This window comes from Festucalex cinctus, chromosome 13, assembly GCF_051991245.1.
Source record: "Festucalex cinctus isolate MCC-2025b chromosome 13, RoL_Fcin_1.0, whole genome shotgun sequence".
In the NCBI taxonomy this organism is placed as follows: domain Eukaryota; kingdom Metazoa; phylum Chordata; class Actinopteri; order Syngnathiformes; family Syngnathidae; genus Festucalex; species Festucalex cinctus.
Genome location: NC_135423.1, coordinates 17,442,926 through 17,468,303, shown reverse-complemented (window position 1 = coordinate 17,468,303; position 25,378 = coordinate 17,442,926). Strand labels below are relative to the sequence as shown.

General features: G+C 38.5%; 3 protein-coding genes across 4 annotated transcripts; 1 reads left to right on the top strand and 2 right to left on the bottom strand.

Moving 5' to 3' along the window:
* Positions 1–1,289: 1,289 nt before the first annotated feature.
* Positions 1,290–3,728, bottom strand: bloc1s3 (biogenesis of lysosomal organelles complex-1, subunit 3). 2 transcript variants are annotated; one of them, XM_077541419.1, is made up of 5 exons: positions 3,582–3,728; positions 3,308–3,426; positions 3,039–3,225; positions 2,781–2,881; positions 1,290–1,872 (listed from the first exon to the last, which is right to left on the bottom strand). In XM_077541419.1, exons 2-5 carry the CDS (start codon positions 3,419–3,421, stop codon positions 1,687–1,689), a joined length of 588 nt encoding a protein of 195 aa, XP_077397545.1. In that variant the 5' UTR covers positions 3,422–3,426; positions 3,582–3,728; the 3' UTR covers positions 1,290–1,686. The 2 variants fall into 2 exon arrangements, with proteins under 2 accessions (XP_077397545.1, XP_077397544.1); XM_077541418.1 differs by having other exon boundaries at positions 3,587–3,632.
* Positions 3,729–3,766: 38 nt separating this feature from the next.
* Positions 3,767–6,802, top strand: trappc6bl (trafficking protein particle complex subunit 6B, like). Its single transcript, XM_077541206.1, has 7 exons — positions 3,767–4,009; positions 4,295–4,392; positions 4,506–4,573; positions 4,642–4,759; positions 4,837–4,920; positions 5,008–5,101; positions 6,096–6,802. Exons 1-7 carry the CDS (start codon positions 3,970–3,972, stop codon positions 6,125–6,127), a joined length of 534 nt encoding a protein of 177 aa, XP_077397332.1. The 5' UTR covers positions 3,767–3,969; the 3' UTR covers positions 6,128–6,802.
* A 5,953-nt stretch (positions 6,803–12,755) lies between these two features.
* LOC144033571 (uncharacterized) lies at positions 12,756–17,799 on the bottom strand. Its single transcript, XM_077541754.1, has 3 exons — positions 17,790–17,799; positions 16,171–16,445; positions 12,756–14,453 (listed from the first exon to the last, which is right to left on the bottom strand). The coding sequence occupies exons 1-3, from the start codon at positions 17,797–17,799 to the stop codon at positions 13,284–13,286; spliced, it is 1,455 nt and encodes a 484-aa protein (XP_077397880.1). The 3' UTR covers positions 12,756–13,283.
* Positions 17,800–25,378: the final 7,579 nt, after the last annotated feature.

Sequence of the window (25,378 nt, the reverse complement as noted above, 5' to 3'; positions counted from 1 at the left end):
TGTTCATAGCCCTCATGTGGAAATCGAATCCTGGCACGCATTCAGCACTGCAGGGGTGATAATCACACACGTGTTGGTAGTAGATTCTCATTAAAAGAGGGATAATAGATACCACGGGATATGAGAAATGCTTCTTTGGCTGAAACGAGGATCTCACCAATTAAGATCCCAGAATCCGGACGTCCCTGAGGTCTCATTATACTCGTGTGATATGTATTACTTAGAAACTGATCAATGCCTTTTTAATGGGGTCTTTTACTTGCTCTCTGCTCTGCTTCGATCCCCCTAACATGCAGCAAAGCAATTTAAACCGAGGAAGGAAGACGTGTAATCAAGTCTGCAAAATGCAAATATGGAAAGATGTTGGTAATGTGGAGTTTTATATGAGGAATGCCTTTTAAATCAATTAATACTCTTTTACATATCTTAGCACACGTTTTATTCCCGAGATTCTGACGATTGAGTGTCTAAATGAACCCGAAGATACATATTTATGTGAGGTCTTGAAGCCCTTCTCTTCATCTCACATTGAGCTTTGTAGATATAGATCTTTATTATTAAGATTCTTCAAATGCAATTTCTCTGCACCTGTCTGCTTGAAACACGATTAATGAGAACGAGTGAAATGCTTTGGCAGAAAACTGCTGGGAAGAAAAAAAAAAAAAAGTATATAGTGGACTTTCCCCTTGGGACTTTTACATCAGGGAGTGAATCGCTTCCTGAAAGACAGCGTCAAATCCTATCCATCTCACACAAATGGACAACGTGATGACCGCAAGAGGGCAACAGTGCAAAACAGGTCAGAAACAGCAAGTAGAAAAGGGAAGGCAGCGAGGGATGGTGTGACTCACACCATCCCTCGCTGCCTCTCATACCGTATGAGACATATATGTAAATTCAATAATCAGTTTTAAGAATAGTAGATGTCAGTTATGGACTAGCGCTTCAATGGAATACAGTAGTTGGAATTTCTGTACCTGTGATGCCATCATGTGGCAAGAGTAGTTACTACTCCATCAATCTCACATGTAAGCGATTTTGTGAAACTGAGACCCGCCTCTTAGCAGCTAATTATTGAAAGAGTACAGTATTGTGTTTGGGTTGACAGGAGGCAGTGTACTACTTGTTGGATTGTAAGTCCAGAATCATTGTGTAATACTGTAAAATACTTTAACAGTAGTTCTAAAATGCGGTTATGACCCACATCTTTATAGTTTTGCTTTACTTGCATTTGCAACTTAAAATTAGTAAAGTGTATACTTCATAACCATGAAATAACATGAATCCGCTTTAATGTGAATTATCACGTTTATTTTTAATGAAGGTTCTTCAAAAAAAGGTAGGCATGGATGCATACAAACAGTAGTGATTTGAGGCAATTACATTGCTTATATGTTTGGATGAACTGAAGTTTACATTGTATAATAATATACAGTAGAATGATGCATAGAATGAAACATATTTAAGCAATGTACACAGAAAAAGATCTGTAGTTCGAGTCTGATTACTGTTGTTAAAAGAGATGCAACAGAAGTACGGCACATAGATTATTAAATAAATATTTCAATCATCAGTTCATATCAAATGTGAATGATAAATATTAGTTATCCTTTACATACAAGACAAACAAATGAAGTTGCTCAACATTTTCACTTCCTTTCATAACATATATGCTTATTTGTTTGTTCAGGATACAGGAGTGTTATTCTCCTCTGAATGGTTCATCTTAATATCAGGTAATATCTGACAGCTGGTGATGATGTCAATTTTCTCAGACACGGCTTTCAGGTCATCCAAAATCAGCCGGATGCTGTGGGAAGCGTTGATGATGGCACTCTGGGATGTGTTAAGCTGTGCTGTTGCACTGCGCACCTTTGACAAGAACACAAAGAAAACATTTCAACATTTTTTGTCATATATTGAAACTTGTTGTGCATATGGTAAATGAACAGTGTTACCAATATTATAGTTGGCTAAGTAATTTTTAATTTACCTTCATATTATCAATTTTAAAATACAAACATGCTTGCTAAAAAATGGTCTTTTCTTTATGTCTGTGTAGTCTCAGTGATGCAGGTCATTACATTGTAAACTAAAAGTTTCAATCGAGGCAACCGGACTCTTACACAGTAGCCTATTTACAAAATGGTATGTAAATGGTTAGAATTACAATAAGATGGGTCTTCATATCTTCACAATACACCAAGTAGTAGACGCACCATTTATGACCACTTGCACATCTATCTAATGAGATCTAGTACATTACAATTAAATTCTACCTTTACCCGTAATTAATTAAACTTAATATATTCACTTTGGACAAACTTAATTCACTCGTTTTATACCGATTAAACCTTTTTTTTTTTTTTTATTAAAGTTGGTCAACAATTCAATTTGTAATCTGAAATTGGTTCAACAACAATTCTCGTTTTAGAATGTAGATTGTCAGCAGCATATTGGCATATTGGTTAACGATTTTAACATTGTGGTTGTTGCTCACAGAGTTGCTACTTTGTTACATGAAAGAGAACAGACAAGGAAACATTAAAAATCCTCTCAGTCTGATGCAGTGACGTTTTACACCACTGCAAACACCTACAATACCACACTGGCATATATTGTGAATACATCTCTCTCAGATAATGTCAATCAGAATGGAACCATATGATCTTTGTAAAGATGTATTTTGATCAAGCTCTTGCACTGGATCCCATTATGTTTTGCTACAGGTACATCAATGGACACTTAGTGTAGTTCCCATTTGAAGCGGTGTGCCATACCTCCTTACTGGCACTGCCATAAACTTGCCGTAGCATCTGTCCCACATCAGAATAGAGCCGGCTGTTCGACTCCTGCAATTTCTGCTGTAATAATGTATCACCTGAAAATTTTGCACAATAAATCAGTTAGGAATTATTATGTATGTATTGGTCAAAATGGTTAGTGCACACAGAATAAAACTGTCCATTAATTGTTTGGATCATGTCAAGACATGACAATGACTATTTTATGTAGTATTTAGGTTTAGCATTGCTCACCGAAAGGCTTATGTGTAGGGCTTGGTCTGTCTTCCACCACTGATTGTATATCAGGGTGATCTCTCATTACAATAAGTGGAGGGAGATCTTTTTTGAGTATCTTAGCACTTTCTTGACTCAATACAGAACCTCGTTGCGCCGTCTCCACCTCATCGTCGCTGTCCGTTTCAGAAGCTTCCCCTTGAACCTGCGATGATCAATGACATTTCTGAAAAAGGGACTGTCTGGAGGTTTAATTTTATGTTCAACTGCCGCAGACAACAAACTACCTTGGCTCCCGCAATGACCGTCTGGGGAGCTGATAGGGAGGTGATATAAACTTCATCATCGGAGTCTGTTTCTGATGCCTCACCCTGCACCACTATCTGATACCTGCTGGACATTGCCACTGCACACAGCAGCAAACATCCACACTTGAATTAGAGAACAATATTTCATTTGAATCAAATTAAAATATCAAACACAACGATTGATACGTGGTCGCATATTATAACTCGTACAATTAATGCAAAACGATGCAATATGAAAGAAGATAAATCAAACCTCACGATTGTCAACACCGGATGCAAACATATGAGCGATCACGTGAGAAGACAGGAAATAGTTTGTAATGAATGTCCAACCAAAAAGCAGTTTATACGTCACGTGGTAAAAAATCAGTCCAATCTCGTAGGAGGATGTCACCTGATAGTAAAAGGGTACGCTTCATTTAAACGGCGTACACCGTTTGGTGGTGGGGATGTTATCCCCTCGGCCACCTACATTTACATGCCTCTTGATTAAACACAAGACCGGACATGAGCACGGGTCTCTGGGTGTATTTCTTCACTGGTGTAGAACCGCTGTACTGTACCATCATTTTCTTGTAGGTTGTGGCATATTAATTTAGGAGTTATTTCCGCGGACTGTCCCTGCGTATACTTACGAGTGAATGCCGGAAGTGTCTCTGTTTACCTTGGTTCCTTCGACGGGTAGGTTTAACAGTTTTTGACACGGGTGTCCTTGTTATCTGTCGTGTTTGGATGACGACGATAACATATAAATACATTTATTTATATCCCAATTTAATCAGAGTCACATTAAATTAAAGTAACCTAATAAATGGCCAATGAAAAGGACTGCTTGGCAAGCTAACTGAAGCTATGCTAGCTGCTTGTCATCGCGTCCACCAATGATTTTACTTCTGACTCTGATTATACACGTTTGTCAATTTTTTATAATGACCTTTCTTCTATTTCTCATTACATGGTTGTCAGGGATGGCAGACGACGCTCTGTTTGAGTTTCTCCATATGGAGATTGTGGCACACGTTTACAGGGATCTGCAATCACTTAAAGGAGACACTGACACCAAGGTTTGGATACATTAATGGTTATTCTAAGAATTGTTGCGGTTTTTGGGGGGTAATTATTAAAGTCGCATTTAGCCATGAGTTTCACATTGTCAACATTACTTTTTCCCATACAGGACAGGTCCTCCCGTGTTTCTATTTTGGAGGGCATGGGCTACAGAGTGGGACAAGGACTCATTGAGAGGTGGATAATTACTCGTTAATTGCAATATCTGCAGCCCGTTTATATGTTGTACTGTTTGCCCTGTCAAGGTTGACGAGGGACTCCCCTTGCTTCAAGGATGAGTTGGATATAATGAAATTTATTTGTAAAGACTTCTGGACAAAAGTCTTCAGGCGGCAGGTGGACAATCTCAGAACTAACCATCAGGTGAAAATAAAATCACGCTGTTTTATTTACGATCATTTCTGAGATATCAAATCTTATGTTTCTTTATCTTTCTTTAGGGCACCTATGTATTGCAAGATAACAAATTTAATTTGCTGACACAGCTCTCTAATGGTAAACAGTACCTGGATCAAGCACCTAAGGTCAGAGCACATATTTAATGTTGGGGTTTCTTTTTTCATCATGAATTATTTTCAACACTCCTAATTTTAGTATGTGATCCCTCCTAGTACCTTGCCTTTTCATGTGGTGTGGTGAGAGGAGCTCTGTCAAATCTAGGACTTGAAAGTGTGGTTACAGCTGAGGTGTCTGTCATGCCATCATGTAAGTACCAACAGACTTCTTGTCAATCATGGGCAATACAGTGAAACCTGTAATTTGGAATTTCAATAAAAACCAAGGAAACTATTTCTCTCAAGTTAGGACAGTGATTTATTTATTTATTTATTTTTTTTTTTTATGTTTTACGTTTTTACACCACAACAGTGAATTTAAAATAAATCAGTGTAGACATGTGTAAACACTCAGTGCCCTTAGAATTTCCTTCCTGGAAATTCTTTGCCAGACTACCTTCATTTGCGTATGAAAAACATGCTACTGTATATTGGGTTGAGATCGGGCGACTAATTTGGTGATTGAAAAATACTCAGTTTATTTGCCTTCAAATAGTGGGGTTGGGGCTAGGAAGAATTAAAAAAAAATCTTGTGGTGGTTTTTGCAATAACTACCAGTAAGAAAACTAAACTGGATGACGACAAAAGCTTTCTTTGGAGAAGCCAAAAACATGTCACTGCATCAACAGAAGTCAGGAATATTTTTGGAAAAGATTGGCTTGTCAAGGTCGAACTAATTCATACAACAATGAAGAATGAAAAGAATTAATACAAATGGTTTAAATTTAGTGCAAACAGTCAGCAGACTGTGCTGATTTCAACCCTATAGCTCATTGTCATTAATCACTTCAGTTAATCACTTAATTATTAATTATTCCCGTTAAGGTAGAGGTTTTTTTTGTTTTTTGTTTTTTTATATATATATATATTTTCCAAGCAATGGTGAACTTATCTGTTTAAATGCTAAAGTGTTTTTTTTTTTTAAATCCCTGATCATACATGTTTTATGATGGCAAGATATTTACTCCTCCAAAAAATTATTGAAGTTTCCATTATTTACTATAAGAGGTCTGTCTTGTCCTTTAGAAGCTCCATTCTATGTTCATGGAAGCCAGACTGTTGTATTTTTTTTTTTTTAAGCAATGAAAGTGATGTGTTGTACAGTAAGCTAAAATAAATGATGAACTGTGCTGTTCTCTTTGCAGGTAAATTCCAGGTGGTTATCCAGAAATTATGACAAGTTCCTGTCTTGCTGCTGAGTTCAAGCATCTGTGTCCTTCATGTCAAGTTCTGATGTTACCAAAAAGTAAAGTGGCTGCCATTCTCTTCTCCTAATTATCACTGGAAGAACAGAAAGAATCCATCAGAGTTCCCAAGGGGCCCAAGACATGTACAGATTCTCGTCCAATAGAACTAAATGGGCCTTGCTCCCATTTACTGAATTCAGAAACATGGAACATTTGTCCTTGTTCAGTTTGTGTGCTTTTTTCCATCTATTGTATGGAAATAAGTGCAACTAAGCCCTTATTGACAATGGGGGTCTTGTTGATAGTGTCTTTTTTTTTTTTTTTTTTTGGAACGCTTGTGCTCCATAAATGTATTTGCAAGTACATTAAAAAATGATTTCACTAAATTACGTCCTATACCTCTGTACATAACCAAAATGTGTCCGCATGTTAACTGTTGTACATCAAGTTAAATACAGAGCTTAACAAATTAATTAGAGCACCACCCATTGTAGATTTTATACAGCAGCTAGTCAAAATTTACAACACTGGGAATTAAAAAAATATGCTTGTATATCAATGTCTCTTTAACAGAATTTGTATAATGTTTAAATATGGTTGTTATTTCCAAATGTACCGGTTTTCACAAGGAATGGGGGGTGGGGAAATAAAGTTAAATCACATTATTCTTTGTTAAGGTATCAAATTGTAATTATTGACTTGCATTCTTGAACAAAAAAAAAAAAATGGTTTATTGGTTGAATCGTATGCTTGATTAAGTTTTGACTTGTGAAACAGCCAGTCGACTCAATTTTGGGTATAAAAAGTAAAAAAAAAATATCTTGAAATAATCCATATTTAAAGCACTTAATGATTCTGGATTATGTTTCTTATTTTTACGACAGGCAGTCTAATAATGTTCAGCACTGCAGATATGTGACAAATGAAGGAAAAGTTTAATGTTTTGTCACAGTAAATTAGCCCAACAGCCAAAAGACTCTTGGTGAGGGTCAAAAATTGCATACGTATACGTATGCGCTCGTCTGAGAACAGCAAGCGATCTATATAAATATAATATATACAAGCACTCGGTGAGAATTTGTAATATTTGATTGCATCTTTTTTTATTTTTAGTTATTTATTTTTTTGGTCAGAATAAACGAGAAACGTTTTAGTAGCTGAATGAAGGCCATACCTGTTGTAGTTGTCATTTCAGCCACTAGAGGGACCCACAGCGCTGGTATTCTGCTGTAAGGTTCGACTGAAATACAAATCTAGATGCAGTTCAGATGTGTCTTGATCTCATAAATCTCAACCAGTCATTCTGTTTAGAAACATAAGAATTATGACAAAGTAGCTTGTCACTATAGTAATATGTAGTTTTATTGTTATTTAGATCGTAACTAAACCAAGTCTGTACTGTTTTCTAGGCCTCAGGGCTGGGCCATCTCGGTCCTCAAGGGCTGGAGTCCCGCAGGTTTTGGATGTTTCCCTTCTCTAACACAGCTGATATATGATCAGCTCATCAGCAAGCGCTGCATGAGCCTGATAACGATCCTGTTGATTGGAATCAGCTTGTGTTGGAACACGGAAACCTCCAAAACCTGCAGGACTTCAGCCCTCGAGGCCCGCCCCTATGCTTAGAGTGTTTAATAAACTAAAAACAACAGACTTTTCATATTTACAATTGCATGTCCAAAGCATCATAATTTCCTCAGTTTATTTTAAGGTAATTCCAATTTATGTTAAAATGCATACAACCATTATTTTGTTTCCATTCATAAATGTGTGTACTATTACTACTACCAATAACTATGTGACTACTGCACATCCTAAATCTTAAATCTCAAACTGTTGGTAATATTACATGTCAGAGAAGATATTGGTTGAATGGTTGGATTCTCACTTTTGTCTTTTAAATTTCCCAATTGTTCAAAAATGGTTAAAATGTTTTAAATGAGTATTCAGTGAGATCAGGTTAAGTTATACATGTTGCTCTGTGTCATATGAACAGAACAACAAAAAATAAACTGAAGGTTTATTGAAACAAATCACAATATGCATGTATTGCAATCCACTGAAAGCTTGAAAACACAAATCCTCTGAAAATAAAACACGTCTGCAGGCAGGATTAGAGAGGGTGAGAGCCAGTGAGACGGAGGCAGGGGCGGGAATTTCAGAAATGGGGTGGCGAGAGAGTTTGAGTGCGAGGAAAACTGTGAAGGGGAGATTAAACCTCTACAGGAGGTTTGAGGGAAATGAAATGTAAAAAAAGGTTGAGTTTACGAGAGATGGGAGGAGTTGGGGGTCGGGAGGAAGCATGGCTGGAAGTAACCAAAGGGGGTGGGAATTAAGAGAGGGCAGGCTAAAAACGGAGAGTAGAATTTATTAATATTTTGCGTTATTGGCTCACATGGTCAGTATCTCCTGAACAATTTGGAATCCTACCAAAATTATTAGAAAATATGCCTCTCAAGTGGAAGCAACCAAACTATCATCATGCATGACATCACACCAGACCTCTCGAAGTCTTGCCAGACTTCAGTTCAGTGAACATCGTCAAAAAGATTAATTCCACAAATGTGTCTCCACTTTTCATGGTCTATAATATGTGTGCGTGTGATGGCAAAGAGGAACAATGTGATGGATGTGTAAACTTAGTGTAATACTTTGTACTTGTAAAGCAGTTCAGTACTGTTGTCTCTTGTTGTCTGGGCTGCTCAGTACAATATAGCTATAAAACAACAACAAATAATAAGCTTTTAAAAGCACAGAATATGCAGATGTGTTCAGTTAGAATGTGAAAAGAGAGACGCAGCTCAAGCACACCTTGTATTCTACTTCTGCACATTTGTTAGTGTGTCAAGTTGATGGCGGTTGCACTCACCACCTTCCCATTTTCCTGCCACGTTCTCAAAGGCTCAACTTTTTACTTTGTATGAGGCCCGGTTGATTCTGTGTCAAAAATACTAAGGATTACCAGTTAATTAAAATACATATAATGAATGGTTATATATGAATATTTTGTACAGAACACACAATAAAATGAACTAAAAATAAATAAATACAATGAAACACAAATATCTATTGGCAAGAAAAAGACCCAATCAAAACTATGTGGCTGTAAAACTTCTTTTCAAGCAATGAAGTACATTGAAGTACAAAGAATTCAACTGAATACTACACTGCTTCAAGTAGCCTTTATGAATACCTGCCAATTAATGAGAATTTTAGTAACACAGGTTTTATATCACAATTTAATTCAACTGTGGTGTCTGATCACTGGGTGGCACCCACGTAATGACACATGACATAAAAGAACAAGAAAAGGCACAAAGAAGAAATCTGACATTGCGCCCAATACTGTTAGTGCTGCGTGCTGAGCTCTAAATAAAGCCAATTTTTAAAAAAAAGTAAAAGAAAGAAATATATTACTCATTGATTGCTGAGAATCCCACACACCAACCAAACCCGAATGTCCGGTACAGGCCCAGACATTGACCAATGTGAAACTCAACAAATCTAGCTGCTAATGCTAATGTGCACACCAGTGACCCACTTTCTATCACTTCAGTAATCAACAAGCATAATAAAACAAAAGGAATAAACAATGAGACAGTGTTATTTGTGTACAACTCCTGTAAATGTTTAAAATACATTAAGGTTAAAAACAAACAATCAAACAAACATTGGATTTGGCAGACAATCTGAAGGACCGGTCAGGCCCTACTTTGTAGTGTTATTTTAGCTTCATAATAGAGCAAGACACTTTTCTTCAGACTCAGATACATAGTTCTATTTCCTTTCTTATATGAATGTTCTGTTTTTTTTTGTTTTTTTTTACAAATCTGGGGTGGCCAAGACATTGCAGTATATGTACATGTACATGTGCACATACATTTGTAACCTATCACGCAGGAGTTTACGTACCTCCTCCAAAACATCTTGGTCGATCAAATTTTTCTGGAAATTCAATAAAGGGAAGCTTTAAAGTCCCAGGAGTGTGTGGTATTGTGTTCTATTTTCTGTCTTTTCCATGAACGATCTCATGGGATGTCGCTCACTTTCATTCTTTTATATATGAGACCACGGCCTCTTCAATTTCCTTATTATTATTGTTTATGCCTTACTTCTGAGATTACTTCTTTCCGCCTTCATTCTTGTCATTCAACCTCCTTCGCTCATGCATACTGAGAATGAGTCTCACTCTCACACACAAGCACAAACTTTGTCTCTATGGGCCATATGTTGACCCGTGGTGGACATGAATGCGGCCATCTGCCTGCCTTTCCTATGCCCCACAGGGCAAGAGTGTGGGAGAATGTCTATCAGATACAATACAACACATGCACACAAACCCAGGCCTTTAACCCCTTTACAGCCACTAATCACTCCCAGACACCCCTCATGTTAAAAGTGACAAGATAATAGTGCTTGAATGAGTGTGGATGAAAGTCATTTATAGCTGGTCGGCTGCTATCAATAAACTGCTATTGGTCTGTCTGCAGTTATTTAGATTTTAGGACATTTTTATTGCATAGTCATAGTTAACAGTTCCTGTTAAGATATTCTTCTTGAAAAATTTACCTTATATTCCAAGCTTATTTTTTCAATTTGTGTTTAGCGGATCAACAAAGTCAAGCTAAAGAATTAAGTGTCTTGAGCAGAGCATCAAGTACCCCGCACCACCCCCAACATTTCTCGCCTCCTCCTTGACTGCATGCCCAGTTGTGCACTGTATTGACATGCATGAAAAATGACATTAAAGTACATCCTTGTGGAGGAAAAAAAACCCCAATCACCTATGGAGATAAAATAAAAAAAACAGATAATAATTAAAGCAGTGATGTGCTAATGAAGCCAATAGGTCCCAATAGCCCCATAAACTGCTGAGGCGACAATGTGAGGGGGGCATGCCTGAAGGAGAGGAATAAAGAAAGGGAAGACGAAGGGGGTGTGGGGGGTTGGACTGTGTTGGTGGCGAGTTAAGAGAGAAAGGAAATGGGTGGGAGACCAAGCTCTGTGAGATTAAACTCTCAAACAAAAGACTTCTTATCTCCGCATGAGATCTCCATGGCAGCATGCTGCTGTCACACAGGCTCCAGCAGGCCTCGGGGAGTGTCCGTTTCTTCTATTCATTTTTGCAAAACTTTCCGCATGTGAACAGAGCTGTCACATAGACTTACAAATAATCACTGTTGAACAACAACAGCGATATAAAAAAAATGCATGCAGACCATAAACGTACCCCCCTGGGCATCTTCCACTTGTTAATGATGCTGTACATGTACCGTAAACAAAGCAATTCTACTAACGTCAGCAAGTTGTAACTTATCAAGTACCGGTACTCTTATGACAAGTTGAACAAGATCTAAAATAAAATGAGGACATGTGTTCATCTTTGAGTGACACTGTCAAAAATGTTACATTCCAGACGACAAACTAGCCTTAATATATTGAATACATCTGACAGTGTCAATGAAAACTGAGCATCAGCATCAGTTTTGATGTACATCCATCATAATGTGTCTAGATTGTGCATGTGGTCACTGTCAGGATAGTTTGTACTACACGTCAAACAATGTACAAGTAGTGTTGAAGCGTCAATAAAATGCTCAAGTTCTGACATGTTCAGTTCACCCACTTGTTTATTTTTGCTGCTGCTATTCCAGCCACTATATTTGCAGCTTTTTATGTTAATTTCTATTTATTTAGCTATCAATTTTCTATTATGCTTATTTTATTTTTTTCACAGGTGGGCAGGAGCCTATCCCAGCTGACTTTGGGAAACACCCACAACTGATTACCAGACAATTGTAGTACAGTACTTACAAACAAACCTTTAAAATCAGGTCAGTGAGGCCTTATTTTTTTTAAACAACTTTATTTCAAAAACAAAATGAAAAAACAAAAAACCCATCAAATATATTAAACTTGATACAAGCATTAACAACTGAAAGTCCTCTATAAATAGGTTAAAATAAATTAAACCAATTAATTTACTAAAGCATATCAACTACACTAAACAGGCCTCAAAATGTGTTGATGAAAAAGGCCCTTTTAAACAGCGCAGCAAGATGTGATCATCTAACTACATTTTATGCACAAAAAGAAGTTTGCAACATCTCTAAAAGATTTAGCTTTAGTTTGTAGCTTAAGTGATGGGGGGTGGGGTGGGGTGGGGTGGGGTAGACAAAAAACAAAACAAAACAAAACAAAAATAAAGCTACAGTCATTACAATACATGAAGCCAGAACAGTAAGAACACTGGATGGGAGAAATCAAAACATCAGTGAAGAATTCACAAAAAACAAACAAACAAACCGATACATTGGGGAATGCTTGTGATCAATATTTCAAGCCAAAAGTCTTGCTCCTTCCACTTTTTTTTGGTCCTAACTGTAACCAATTAGTATGCTGTCATCTGGCTAACTGATGAAGTCCTTCCAACTGTTTAAATCAATGCTCCATTCTCAATGTTACAACTACCAGAAAAATAACAGAAACAAAAGCTGTTATCCAAAAATCGACCGATAATCTAAAGATTATATATATATATATATATATATATATATATATATATATATATATATATATATATATATATATATATATATACATACTGACATTTGGGCTTGTTTTACCCTTAATAAACTAGATGGAGGAGCAACACTTTTGACTTGTAAAGCCAAAAAAAAAAAAAAAAAAAAAAAAAAACACCTCTCGGGAACAAACTAGCAAACTGTTCAACATGACCTGCAACACGACAGGTACTTTCAAGTTGTTTAAAAACACAACAACGAACTTTAAAGCCTCTGATCTGAGGCCAGTGACCGCACCATAACCTCGAACTGTGCAGTTAGGCGGAAAGAGCAGCTTATAAAACAATACATACAATACAGTGCTTCTTAAACATTAGGCCACACAGTGGTCCTGATTCCGCCATACTTAACATTCAACTACAAAACGTAAGATCTTTGGCTTTGATGCACATGCAAGAACCTCAGTGGGACTTTGAGAACTTTTGTCCCAACTATCTTTGCTATATTTTTGTAAACATTAGGAAGATCTTTCTGCAACATGGAACTTAATGTCACATTTATATGGAAATCAGGGGAGAATTTGGGTATGGGTGTGAGCCCCCGTGTGCATGCACTGTGGTACAGCCTAAAGGCAAATCTCAGCAGTGTCCTCAGGAACTGAGAGCTGACTGAATACAGCGAGGCGTTTCCCGTCGTTGGCGCCGCCGCATGACTCCAATCCATTCAGCGAGCTAGGCGAGCTGCTCCCATCGTGATCCTGATCTGAAAGCGAGGTATAGGACAGGGATCTTGCGTCGAGCGAGCGGGAGAAGAACGCAGACGCGGCAGGACTCTGCCTCAGGGATGGAGATGCAGACGGAGACAAACCAGAAGGGGAGCAGCCAGAGTCTGGGGAGGGCAGGAAAGGAGAGCGTGGAACTGCAGCAGCGAGGGCTTGGTACTGGGGGCCAGGGGAGGCCTCGAAGGGAGTAGAGTCCATCTCGAACAAGACGTTAGAGAGGAGATCGGTGATATTGGCACAAGGAGGAGAGACAGAGGGCTCTCGTGAGAAAGAGGCAGGGGGAGGATGAGGAGGGAGGGTTTGCTGGGGAGTAGAGGGGAATCCTGCAAAGCTGACGCTCTGTCTGATGAGCGGGATTCTGTGGGAGAGCGTGGAGGGAAGAGACAAGGGGGCAAAGCTCGAAGAGGAAGAGGAACGGGACAAGTAATTCTTTTCCTCCTCATTGTTGTGGACAAAGTGGCAGCGGATTCCGTAGGGACAGAAGCCAATGGTGTGGAAGGTGCGGCACGGTTCCGTTTTGTACTTCGGATGCCTGCTGAGGTCCCGCAGCTCCTCAGGTCCATGGGCAAACTGGCACTTGGCACCATACTTGCACGTACCGTTCTCCGTGAAGGAACGACACAATTCTGTCTTGTAGCGGGTCGAGGTCAAAGAAGTGGCAGAGGAGGAAGACGACATAGTGGGGCTGATGCCTTTTTGAAAGTCCTTCATGTCTAAATCAGGCCAGCCCAGACTTGCTGTGGCACTGCAGGTCTCCACCATGCTGACTGAGCGCTGAGACAGGAAGCGTTGCTTTCGCAACTGGCTGGAAGTCGGAAGAAGGGAAGCCGTGTGGCTCTCTGGTCGCTGCCCCCAAATAGTGGAGGATAGATAGACGTTCTCTGGAGGACTGGTGCTGAGAGACAAGGATGTGTCACAACTATGTTGCCGTCCAATGTAGCCTGGTGTCTTCATTGCTAAGCCGATGGTTGACGGCTGACTGTTCTGGCCTCTCAGATCTAGATTCAGCAATTCCTGCAATAAAGCAAAATGACCTGACTGTCAAGAGAAAGAAAAATAAAAACTTAGGACCTCAAGAAAACAAAGCCAGTTCCCATACAGTCTTCCCTCGCTATAACGCGGTTCCCTTTTCGCGGTCTCGCGGATTTTTTTTTAAGTGCAATTTTGGATATTTTTTTACAGTAATATACCCATTTTATAAAATTTATGAAGGTTTGAACATTGTCAATGTTTGAACAAGAGAGAAATGTGAGAACATGTAAATGTCTCAATGAGAAAAGTGTATAAATTGTGCGGTCGGGGATTTTAGAGCCTTAAAACATTTATAAGAGTTGTAAAACATAAAGCTAACTACTTCGCGGATTTCATTTATTGCGGGTATTTTTTGGAACCTAACCCCAGCGGAAAACGAGGGAACACTGTATACCAGTTCATGTTTACTTCATTCCAAGTGCACTTTGAGCTGTGGCGCAAAAATCATTTTCTCCCCCTTGATGGATTTGCATACAATCAGCTGACTAGCAAATTTCTCAAACAAGCACCAATATTATTATTATTATTTTTTAACTCCAAATGTAAAAAGATTACACAAATTTTGTAACTATGACATGCTAAACTTTGTTAAAGTGGAAGTCAACCTTATACATTCCTTGACAATAATGTTATATGTGACCTCACTAGTCTAAAGATGACATTCTGATCAATATTACATTTGTGGGATATGAGTTGTGAAGCAAAATGCAGCCATTTTTATCCATCTTAGCGGGCGAGCATCTTTCCACTTGCTGTCAACTGAAGATGACAATAACCAATCACAGCTCAACTGTTTTCTGAAGCTGCACTGTGATTGGTTGTTACCTGAGACCTGAACAACTTTGATGTTATCTTCAGTCAATAGCAAGTGGCAAAACGGCCACCCCCTGAGATGGATAAAAATAGCAGGATTTTGCTGCTTAACTCATATTCCACTAACGCAATATTAACCACAATGCCATATTTAGACTAGTGGGGCTGAATAGAACATATTATCAAAACAAAATTTGGGGTGTTGACTTCCCCTTTAAGGCTGGAGGTAAGAGAAATAGTAATTAATTCCTTTGCACTGGATAAGTTTAAAAGTCCCATATTGTAACGTTTCCCGACCTTTATTTTACGCTACACAAAAAGTCTCACAGCCCACCATCAAACAAGTCACAAAATGTGGATATACATGTTCATTACAGATCAATTTTATACCATCTATTGGAAGAGCATTATATTATTTTGCACATTACTAACTCACATAGTTAAACAAGGCTGGATTATTTGAAGTAAATCATTTTCATAATAAGTCAATGTAATTTGATAATTTTCGGCAACACACTGATGGGAATCACAAACTAGTGCCCCCTAACCACGTGATCAACTGTTTAGCATCTTGAATGTAAACAGTTTTCAACTGATTAGTTCTGAGATACTGACGTTACTTTTCTCACATTTGCAGATGATGCACACATGTCCAAACTATTTTTCATCTGCATTCAACATAACGGCCAGCACTTAATAAGCACGCAAATATGACACGTTTGTTTCATGCCTGGCTAACTGGCTCTCATTAGTGAAGGCTACAACTTGACAATGAAAAGTTACGACGAAAAAGTTGAAACCTTAGCAAAGTTGTGGCGGAGCACGCAGCCACGGCCAATATGGCCATCTTGTTCGCAAGTTTCCTGTTTTCGTTGTTTTGTTTTACCTTGCACATCATCTCGTCCAGACCAGCCAACTGGTCGAGGTGGTAAGACGGCATGATGCTTGCTGTGCTCTCAGTGTGCTCCAGTCCACTCCCGCAGCGATGGACGCGGCGCAGTGTGTGGAATGAGTCGATCAGAAGTTTGTGGTAAGTGAGTGGAGGGCTAAACAAGCTCAAGACGCCGACCACGTGTGGGTTTAACCGGACACGACTGCTGCAGGCCACTCCCACGCCGCCTATTCGCGACCCAGAAAGCCCTAAAGTTGTTTTCACCACGCCTGGTAGCCCCCAACGGCTCCTAACTCATTTAAATAAAATGCACATGCAACTACTTTTTTTTTTTTTTTTTTTTTTTTTTTTTTTTTTTTTTAAACGCCGCTAGAGTAAAAGTATAGCACTGAAGCTAACCTCACATGTCAAACAGGCAAGGGAAACACCCAACGTGTATCGCTATCCTTACACTTCAGTTGAAGTGAAAAGTTTATGATTAACTAATTATATTTTACACGTACCTATATGCTGTATTTCGCTGACTTTTAACTTTCACTGCCAATATTTGAAACTATTTACTTAGCTCTTGACTTTGTCAATTTAGCCTACTTTATGACGCAGGTAAAGTCAGCCTCACCCTGATTTAGATTTGATTGATTGATTGATTGATTGATTGATTGATTGATTGATTGATTGATTGATTGATTGATTGATTGATGCACATAAGACAGAACATATAGGGAGAAGTAAGATATTTTCCATCCATGTCTTTACGTGAGACGATTGCTTGTTGTAGACTACAAGAACAATTTGTGTGATTTATATGGAAATATATAAGGTCAATAATAAAGGCACTCCACATATAGATTTAATTGACAAATTTGTAATTTAGAGGTCTTTATTTGTCTAAGTGTTACTTATTTTATTGACAGATGGTTAGCATTTTCTGATAACCTGTTGGTTACACACAGTAGTGATACCATTGCTCTACAGATTTTGACATGACAGCTCAGATTCTTGCAACACGTTAAAACAACTTTGGTATTATTTTGCTAAATGTTTTGTCTGTTGTGTATTGTTATTACAACAGACACTGTATGATGTTTAACAGTTATTGTAATGCTAAAATATCATTATTATTTTTCCATTGATTTTCAAATTAACTTTACACATTTATCCACTTCACCATGCTGAGTGGTCTCTTTATGAGGTGCTCTGATAAATTTGTTAAGCACTGTACGTTTTAAACTTTAATGCATTCACATAATGTCTGACAAAGTTTTCTTCTGTTCATGAGAAGAAAACTTTGTCTGCTGCAGTAATTTTTACTGCTGCAGTAATAAGATGTTTCTACTGTCTAGGGAAATTGCATGGGGACGATGTAATTTTAAACTGCTTGAAAACGCAAATGTGAAGCCCAACGCTCAGGCAGATAACAGAGAGACAGAAACATATGGACTGAAGTGACGACTTGGAGACAGCCTATCCCTATGACACAGACTGGGAGGAGCGAGATCTTTGTTTTCAAAGGTAAATGTAGATGTGTGAAACATCCCACTGCAGAGAAGAGCCAATCCTGTATCACAGTTGATTGGGCCTGCAAGACTGCATGTCTCTTATCACATACTGACCTGCATGCATCATGGATGTCAAAACAAAAATAAACAAAGCTAAAGGATAGCCCAAACACAGGTTTTACACTGACCTGAAAAATCCCAAATCCTCTTCTAACGCCAAACTGGAGCATCACTGACGAAATACCGACCATGTCTTCATGTTAAGCACAAAGTCATGCACATTATTTACCCCATACCCAGAAAGTATGAGCCGGACACTTGAACCTGGATCAGTGCTCGAAGTCTGCAGTGAAAAATTAGGTCGGTAAAGACAAAGAGTTTATTTTAGTCTAGTATAATACAGTAATATGTCTCTGAGTGTATTTACTATTAGTGCAGCTTTTGTATTTGTTGAGAGGATCACACGTGTAATGATATAATTGTTCAAAGTTCACCCTAGGCGGTCTAACCAGCCAAGACACCAGGTGAAACTAGGGTCTGTAAGTTAGCTTGTTCTACAGTTACTCATCCAAAGTTGAAATATGAGTAAATCTAGGCTGTTTACAATATTAGGTACACTTGAAGAATGTATTGAGATAAAAAAAAAAAAAAAATCTCCCCTTACAAAGAAAGCAAACGATTTTTTCCCTCTCAAAATGCTAAAGGATTGATAACGCTCCAAAACAGAGCAGCCGATGTGGATGATTGTTTTCCTCCATACATGGGAAAAGCCACAAGACCACACATTTATTATTCTTGTTGTAGTTTGCAGTGCCGTAGAACTGCACTGCCTCAAGCTGAAATGTGTTTCTAATATTTCACTCCCCTCATAGCCAATAATTATAGGGGAACTGAAATAGTAGCTAGTTCTCAATATGATGTAGTGCAAAAATGACAATTACAATAAGAAACATTGTTGAATGTATACCGTCCTTACAAATAACTGAGCATTATCTCTTGTTTTCGGTTAGGACTACTGTATACAAATGTGCATCATAACTTCCAAATATGGGCAGAGAGGTTAGATTCTCGTGAGCATGTCATTCAGATGTGTTCACACCTTCAGAAGTCCAACTTTTGAGACCTTTGTGGCAAGCGGTAACAACGGCTAATTATGCTAGGCAACAACTCACTGCTGTAATTAGTCCAGAGTCTAAAGACATTTTCTCTGCATTTAGCCTCAGATGAAGACCAGCACTGTTAGCAAGCAATTATCAAGAAGTCAACAACATTAAGTGTCTTGAGGCAAGCGGTCCCTCTGCTGATGTGGTTAGGTAAACAAGTGTTATCTGCAAACAAGCTATTTGTTTGGCAAGTTGAGTTTAATTCTATGAACAAATCTCTTTGGGCTATTTTGGGATTACTGAGTTTATAGGAAGGATCTGAAGGAACGGGGGGAGGGGGATAAAGTAGGAGAAATCCTGAAAGGGAGTTTTGCTTCTTGTTGAGTCCAGCTGGGCAAGAGTACCTTTGGTGCACAATGAGCTCAATGAGCTGCAGAACCAAATAACAAACTCATGGCCCGCCTTCCACCACACTACCTCGATACACACACACACACTCAGTGGACCTAACATAGATGAGTGAATGGGAGGAAAGAGGGCTTGTTTGGAGGAGTGGATTTTGGGGAAAGAGTCGTGGAATGGAGGGTTTATAGAGGAAGCATGAAGAAGAGGACTACAATTAAGGGAGAGCGTCATTGAGAATTTTGTAGTAGATATTGAATGAATCAGGCAGATTTATCTGCTTTGTCTTACTAATTTTCCCACCGTGGAATGATTAACCAGGTCGTTTGAAAGGCATTTGCCTATTCAACATCTGCTTGGTGTGAGAAAAGATCAGAAGAGACATTGCGAGTGTGATGTAGACGAAACTGTGGCAGCTGGGTGCCTCATTTTTACACCAGAAATGATGAAGGAATATTCCTAATTTTATACTGCAGCATTCCCAGGAGAAAAGAAACGCTTTCAAAAGCTGCTTTGGGGATCGAGAGCACAAATTGAGGATGACAAAATATTGCCAATTGATGTACAACGGAGTCAGAAATGCTTCACTTTCTTGAGCTGCCCACACAGCCAAATAATTCTGTTGTGTGGAAGTGAAGTCATTCCTCTTCGGGCCCACAAAGGATTCTTGAGATAAGAGGCTACTATTACCAATGACATAATGAGGGTGGGATGGGGGGTCTGGTGGGCATGTGTTGGAATGGGGTGGGGCGGGGTCAGTAGACCTGATGAACATCTGCTCCTTTTTTCCCTTTCCCTTTCCCCAACCCCCTTCCTTTCAATAATGAACCTCCAATGTGTGAATGTTCCTACTTTAGTCTGTGTTTGAGGGGCTACTTATGTGATACCAGTTTGAACTGAAAACACATTTAAAAAATAAAAATAAAAATCATCAACATGACAACACTGATTCCTGAAAATCCAAACATTGTCATTTTGCTCATTTTGCTTAAAAAATTCTTTTTATCTAAAAGGTTTGGTAGTGTAGTATTGCCATACTGCAATAATTAATTCTCGCTTTTTGAGTAGTCAGATGAGATCGTGTTGAAATGAGAGTTTTTGTTTCTTTGCACTTTAAAGAAGTTAAATGTACAGATGACAACATTACACGTATGTTCTTGTGTAAAACGTCTCAAGTTTTTTAGACAACACTGCAATCGTCTCCACTCTAGAAGATGAAAATATGATGAAGGGGATTTCAACCACCAAATTTTGTTTACAGTAATAAGTTCTATGTAACCCTCTAGTCTAAACACAGCATTCTGATTAATATGTGTTTGGGAATGTGAGTTAAGCAGCAATTTTTTAATCATTATCAGCGGGCGACCATTTTGCCACTTGCTGCCGACTTAAAATATCACAGTTGCTCAGGGCTTAGGTAACAACCAATCATGGCTCACCTGTTTAATGAAGCTGACCCGTGATTGGTTTGATGGATTTAAAAAAAAAAAGAAAAAAAAAGTGGATTTTGCTGCTTAATGCATGTTCCACAAATGCAATATTAATCAGAATACTGTTTATTTTGAAGACATTTTTTGTGTTGACTTCCCTTTAAGTGTTAAGTATGGGCATACTTCTAAAACAACAATGACACACAACAACCGTTTGATATTACTTGTGCTTATACCACTTCTAAAGAAAAATATATATTTATTTCACTACTGATATCTTCAACAAAGTCGCATTCTTTACTGTGCATTTATTTTTAGACCCACTGACAGGGTATTGAAAACTCTTTTGGATGACACTTGGGAGGAAAAGCAGCACACATCCACCAACAATTGCCCTGGCATGCATTTTACAGTATTTTCTGTCATTGGAGTAGCGGTTAAGAAAATTGATGGATGGATGGATGGATGGATGGCTGGCTGGCTGGCTGGCTGGATGGATGGATGGATGGATGGATGGATGGATTGATGGATTGATGGAATGGAGATGGCTTTGACAAACTTTTGTACATCAACCAGGAAGGTTAAAAAAATGGTGCCAAACATATCATGTGATTTAGCCTACTCGCAGTGGCAAATCTTAACTGAGCCGAGAGTCAAACTACAACAACATTGTCTGTACAGTACATGAAATATATTGAACACCTACTTGTTTTTATTTTACGTGTCTTTCTCATGGAAACATACTGACAGTTTCAGCAGCTTTTCAAAGTTCTATTTGATAAATGCACAGTGCTCTCATTAAAAGCCTGGCAAATTTTTTAACACAACATGTATGGCTCCTTCTTGTTTTTGTTCAGGCAGGCACAAAACCCTACGTGCGCATCCACAAACGACGCACAGTAGGGTTCTACTTACAGGGTAAAGTTCACAACCTAACCTTTAAACTCTGACATAATTTCTCCTTCCCCTTCTCTGCTCTTCATTGGTATTCTCTCCTGTGGCTTCAGTTTGAAGGTGAAAGTGGAGGAGAGCGAGGGAAAAGTTACAAAAAGCTTTCAAACCAAGATAACAGTAACAACATGTCCACAGGAGACTGACATAGAGAAAGGAAGCAACATTTTGGATAGGAGTGCGTGTGTGTGCGTGTGTGTGCGTGTGTGGGCGTGCATGTGTGTGTGCGTCTGGGTGTCTGTGTGTCAAATCACTCATTTGTTTGGGTGGATAGACACAAAGGAGGAGTCTGCTTTGTTGTAGTGAGCATCAGACCTCCAGGCTCCCACAACAAATGCATGTGAAACACACAATAATGCCAAATGCATTGTAAAAGATAGCCGAGCTGTATTTATCTGCATGGCCTTCAGGGCTGTTTTTCATGCTTTGCTTCTCAAATAAGCCCAAAACAATTTTAGAGTGCCGGTTAAAATTACAGGCGCGTGTGTCACTGTACCATCAGTGATGCTACAACAACAACAACAACAACAACAAAAACAACAACAAAAACAACAACAACAGCAATAATTATATAATAATAATAATAATAATAATAACGCCACCACACCCTGAACTGGTCACCAGCCAATCAGAGGGTTCAAATAAAGACAAACAACCATACACACTCAGATTCAGACAACTTTAGAGTGTTAACCCACTGTGCATGTTTTTGGAATGTGGGAGGAATTGAAGGTTTCTTCACATTTGCCAATATATTGCCAGTCTACTGTATGGACAAGATTACACAAGAGTATTATGGTGCCCTCTGCTGGAACATGAAGATAATGCACACATTTAACGTTATTTTAGCCATCAATTTTCTTCACGGCTTGCTCCTCACAAGGGTGGCAGGTAATGTTATTTTATTTGTCTTATTTTATTTATTATTTAGCACCACAATATTTTGTTACATCTAGTCACCCAGGAATAATGTAAATAGCTATTTCATCATGGCACAATCCTTCAATGGGTTTATTTTTTCAGTCTCATCTTATAAACAAACTGATAATTGGAAAAATAAAGAGGGTAAATGAATTTAGCAGTTAAAGAGAATTCATGTGATTGGCAATCAAATTACCAAGGGAAGTCTTATATTACTTGGGTGGGGAAAAAAAATAACGAGTCATCTCTACATCTGAACAGGATGACAGGGGGAGCTGTTGCACCATTTTTATAAGCCTTTTCATTTGATTAGATGAAAACGTGGTTTTGGTTGTGTTCGTGTAGTCACAAGTCTGTTCATATGAATGCGAAACACATAAAAAAAAAGTGCCTGCTGTGAGATGAATAGAAGGGAGTCATAATTGAAAGTTTTTCCATACAACTTCACAAGTCTCGTCCTTGGAAGTGATGTTGTGTTTGTTGAACAACCTGTCCTGGAGATTCTTCTGAACCCAAAACAAAACAAACACACATTTTTGTTTCGATAACAGGCAGATACCACTGTAGGTTTCTGTCTTCGTAATGAATGGCCAGGTTATGGAACCAGGCAGATAATCAGCCCAGGAAATACTAAATAATATACACATATAGCAAACAAAATCTTCATCCAACTCTCCTGTGTTACTTATTGCTTATCAGCATCGTGACAAAAACAGATTTATGTTTTGCAATTAAATAGAACATTGACTCCAGGGGAGAAGTAGGAGTAGAATTAATAAGGGAGGTGCATTTGGCTAGTTAAATACAGTACAGGTACCACTATGTCTTTTGTTTTAATTTAAAGAAAAAAAAAAAAAAAAACTTTTATACTAATTCTTTTTTCTTTTTGTGTGTGTTGTAATTTTGGGTATCAACTTGCTACTAAGTTCAAGTGTTCAACATGTGGGAGGGTGAGAAAGTACCGTAATGGGAAGTGTTCTGAATAGAGGAATTTGAACGTTTCCATTGTAGTCTTTTTGTTAATGTTGTAGAAAAATGATGTGAGTGACCAGTGATATTAGATGAATTGGAATGAGCTATATAACAACCATGTAAATCTTGTGTTTGCGGCATTTTAAGCCTGGTTCACATGGCAAGATTTTAAAATTGTCGGCTTGCAAAACCTGAATGACCCCACATATGATGACCAAAAAAAAAAAAAAAAAAAAAAAAAAATCACGGGCCTAAGTGTGGTGTGCAGCCACACGGCCAAATCAGCACATCACACATAAACTGATTTAACTCACCAATATTCCCAAGTCTGATGGGAAATCTGGCAATTCCTCTTGGAGTTAAACGTGACTTCTGAGTAAACAAACATGGCAGACGAAAAGGGGCAGTGGCCATAGTTTGTGGTTTGGTTTTAGTTGGAAACAAAAAGAAGTGAAATTAAAAAAAAAAAAAGAAAAAGGTGTTGATCAAAGGACTCTGACGTCCACCATGACTGTTTTGATTTTGGATTCCCCACCATACTTCCTCACCGCCGCGTCATCTCGCTTTCTGATTGGCTGACTTGGCCGCAAAGTCCAAATGCCAGACTGCACAGAGTAGCAGCATTAGCACAGCTTAGCATTAACTCAAAGCTTTAGCAATGTTTCCTTCTGATAACTGACTGAATATTCAGTGAAGACCTCCTGAAAAGAATAATTTCAACAAGGGTGTTATTGGTAGGTGGATGTTATTGTTTAGTGTACTACACTCGTGCAATTCTTCATTTTGACAGAATGTCAAAGACCTTGGAACTGTCTCATACAAAAATACAAAAAACTTTCAACTTCTGTTTGTTTTCCGAGTAAAAGACAAAAGTCAAGGCTGCTAGATATTCATATTTTGTATTTTACATTAATAACAACACTGTTTTACAATAAAAAATTCTTCTACATGAGTATGTATACATACCTGAGTGCACATGTTTATCACTGTTTGACCCTGTCCTTATCCAGAGAGAAGTGGGCCAGGACGTTTGTGAGTGAACTTTCTGCTGGAATGAATGTTGACCATGTTTGCAAAAATCGAGTTGACTCCCACCAGATTCCAAGCTGCGTACGCGTTGGCCATGAAAGCTTTAACCGGCCTACTACCTTACATTGTCCTCTATCTTCAATTCATGCACCTGTGTGTGGGAGTGTATGCAGCTACTTATTGGGGAGATAAATTTGTTAAAAAATACATTTTATTTGCTGAGCTCTGATGGCAAATTGGGCTAATATATGTGATAAATTGATAATGTGTGTTTTGTGTGTGCCAAGTGACGGTTGCCAGTGTGTATATTCTCACATGGGACTCATGTAACTGTATCCAGGCAACCACTCATAATATTGATCACTCTTTGATCTGACGTATATCGATGAATGTGGTGCTTTTACTAACAGGCAGCCTATTCACCGGTGTCTAGGCAACATTTAATTAAGCTGTGTAAACTGTGGGGATGCCCTCACCGACTTGTTTACCTCTTGACTGAACACTTCCTTTGAAAATGGATTTCTACCACATGGTTCAAGTGACAGTCGCTGATGGTACATAACAGTGGTTACTTGCCCAAATTTTGATGTACGTTCAATTCTCATTGAATGTGAATGTGACTGGTTGGTTGTCCCCCGGGGGCCATTCATTTTCCAGAAATTTTCAAAGGATTTTTAAATGATTAGCAATTTAGCATACTACACTTATTTTGGTTCTTAATGTGGAGATGGGATTTGGTCTCTGGTCAGTGCAGGGATGTATCTAATCTACTTTCAACAATACATAACAGAAAAAACTACAACAAAACATGTTTTAAATTGAGTACTGACAAGGTTAACATCCATGTCAAGTGATTTTTATATTGAAACTCAAAAACGTGCTCGCATATACCAGG

Coding starts and splice junctions, on each gene's coding strand:
- bloc1s3 (XM_077541418.1), bottom strand. CDS start 3,611: ATGTTTGCATCCGGTGTTGACAATC. Junction 3,226..3,307: donor CGGTCATTGCGGGAGCCAAG/GTAGTTTGTTGT, acceptor TGATCATCGCAG/GTTCAAGGGGAAGCTTCTGA. Junction 1,873..2,780: donor ATGGCAGTGCCAGTAAGGAG/GTATGGCACACC, acceptor TTCTTGTCAAAG/GTGCGCAGTGCAACAGCACA.
- trappc6bl (XM_077541206.1), top strand. CDS start 3,970: ATGCCGGAAGTGTCTCTGTTTACCTTGGTTCCTTCGACGG. Junction 4,574..4,641: donor GGACAAGGACTCATTGAGAG/GTGGATAATTAC, acceptor TGCCCTGTCAAG/GTTGACGAGGGACTCCCCTT. Junction 4,760..4,836: donor ATCTCAGAACTAACCATCAG/GTGAAAATAAAA, acceptor ATCTTTCTTTAG/GGCACCTATGTATTGCAAGA.
- LOC144033571 (XM_077541754.1), bottom strand. Junction 14,454..16,170: donor TGGACGAGATGATGTGCAAG/GTAAAACAAAAC, acceptor GCTTTATTGCAG/GAATTGCTGAATCTAGATCT.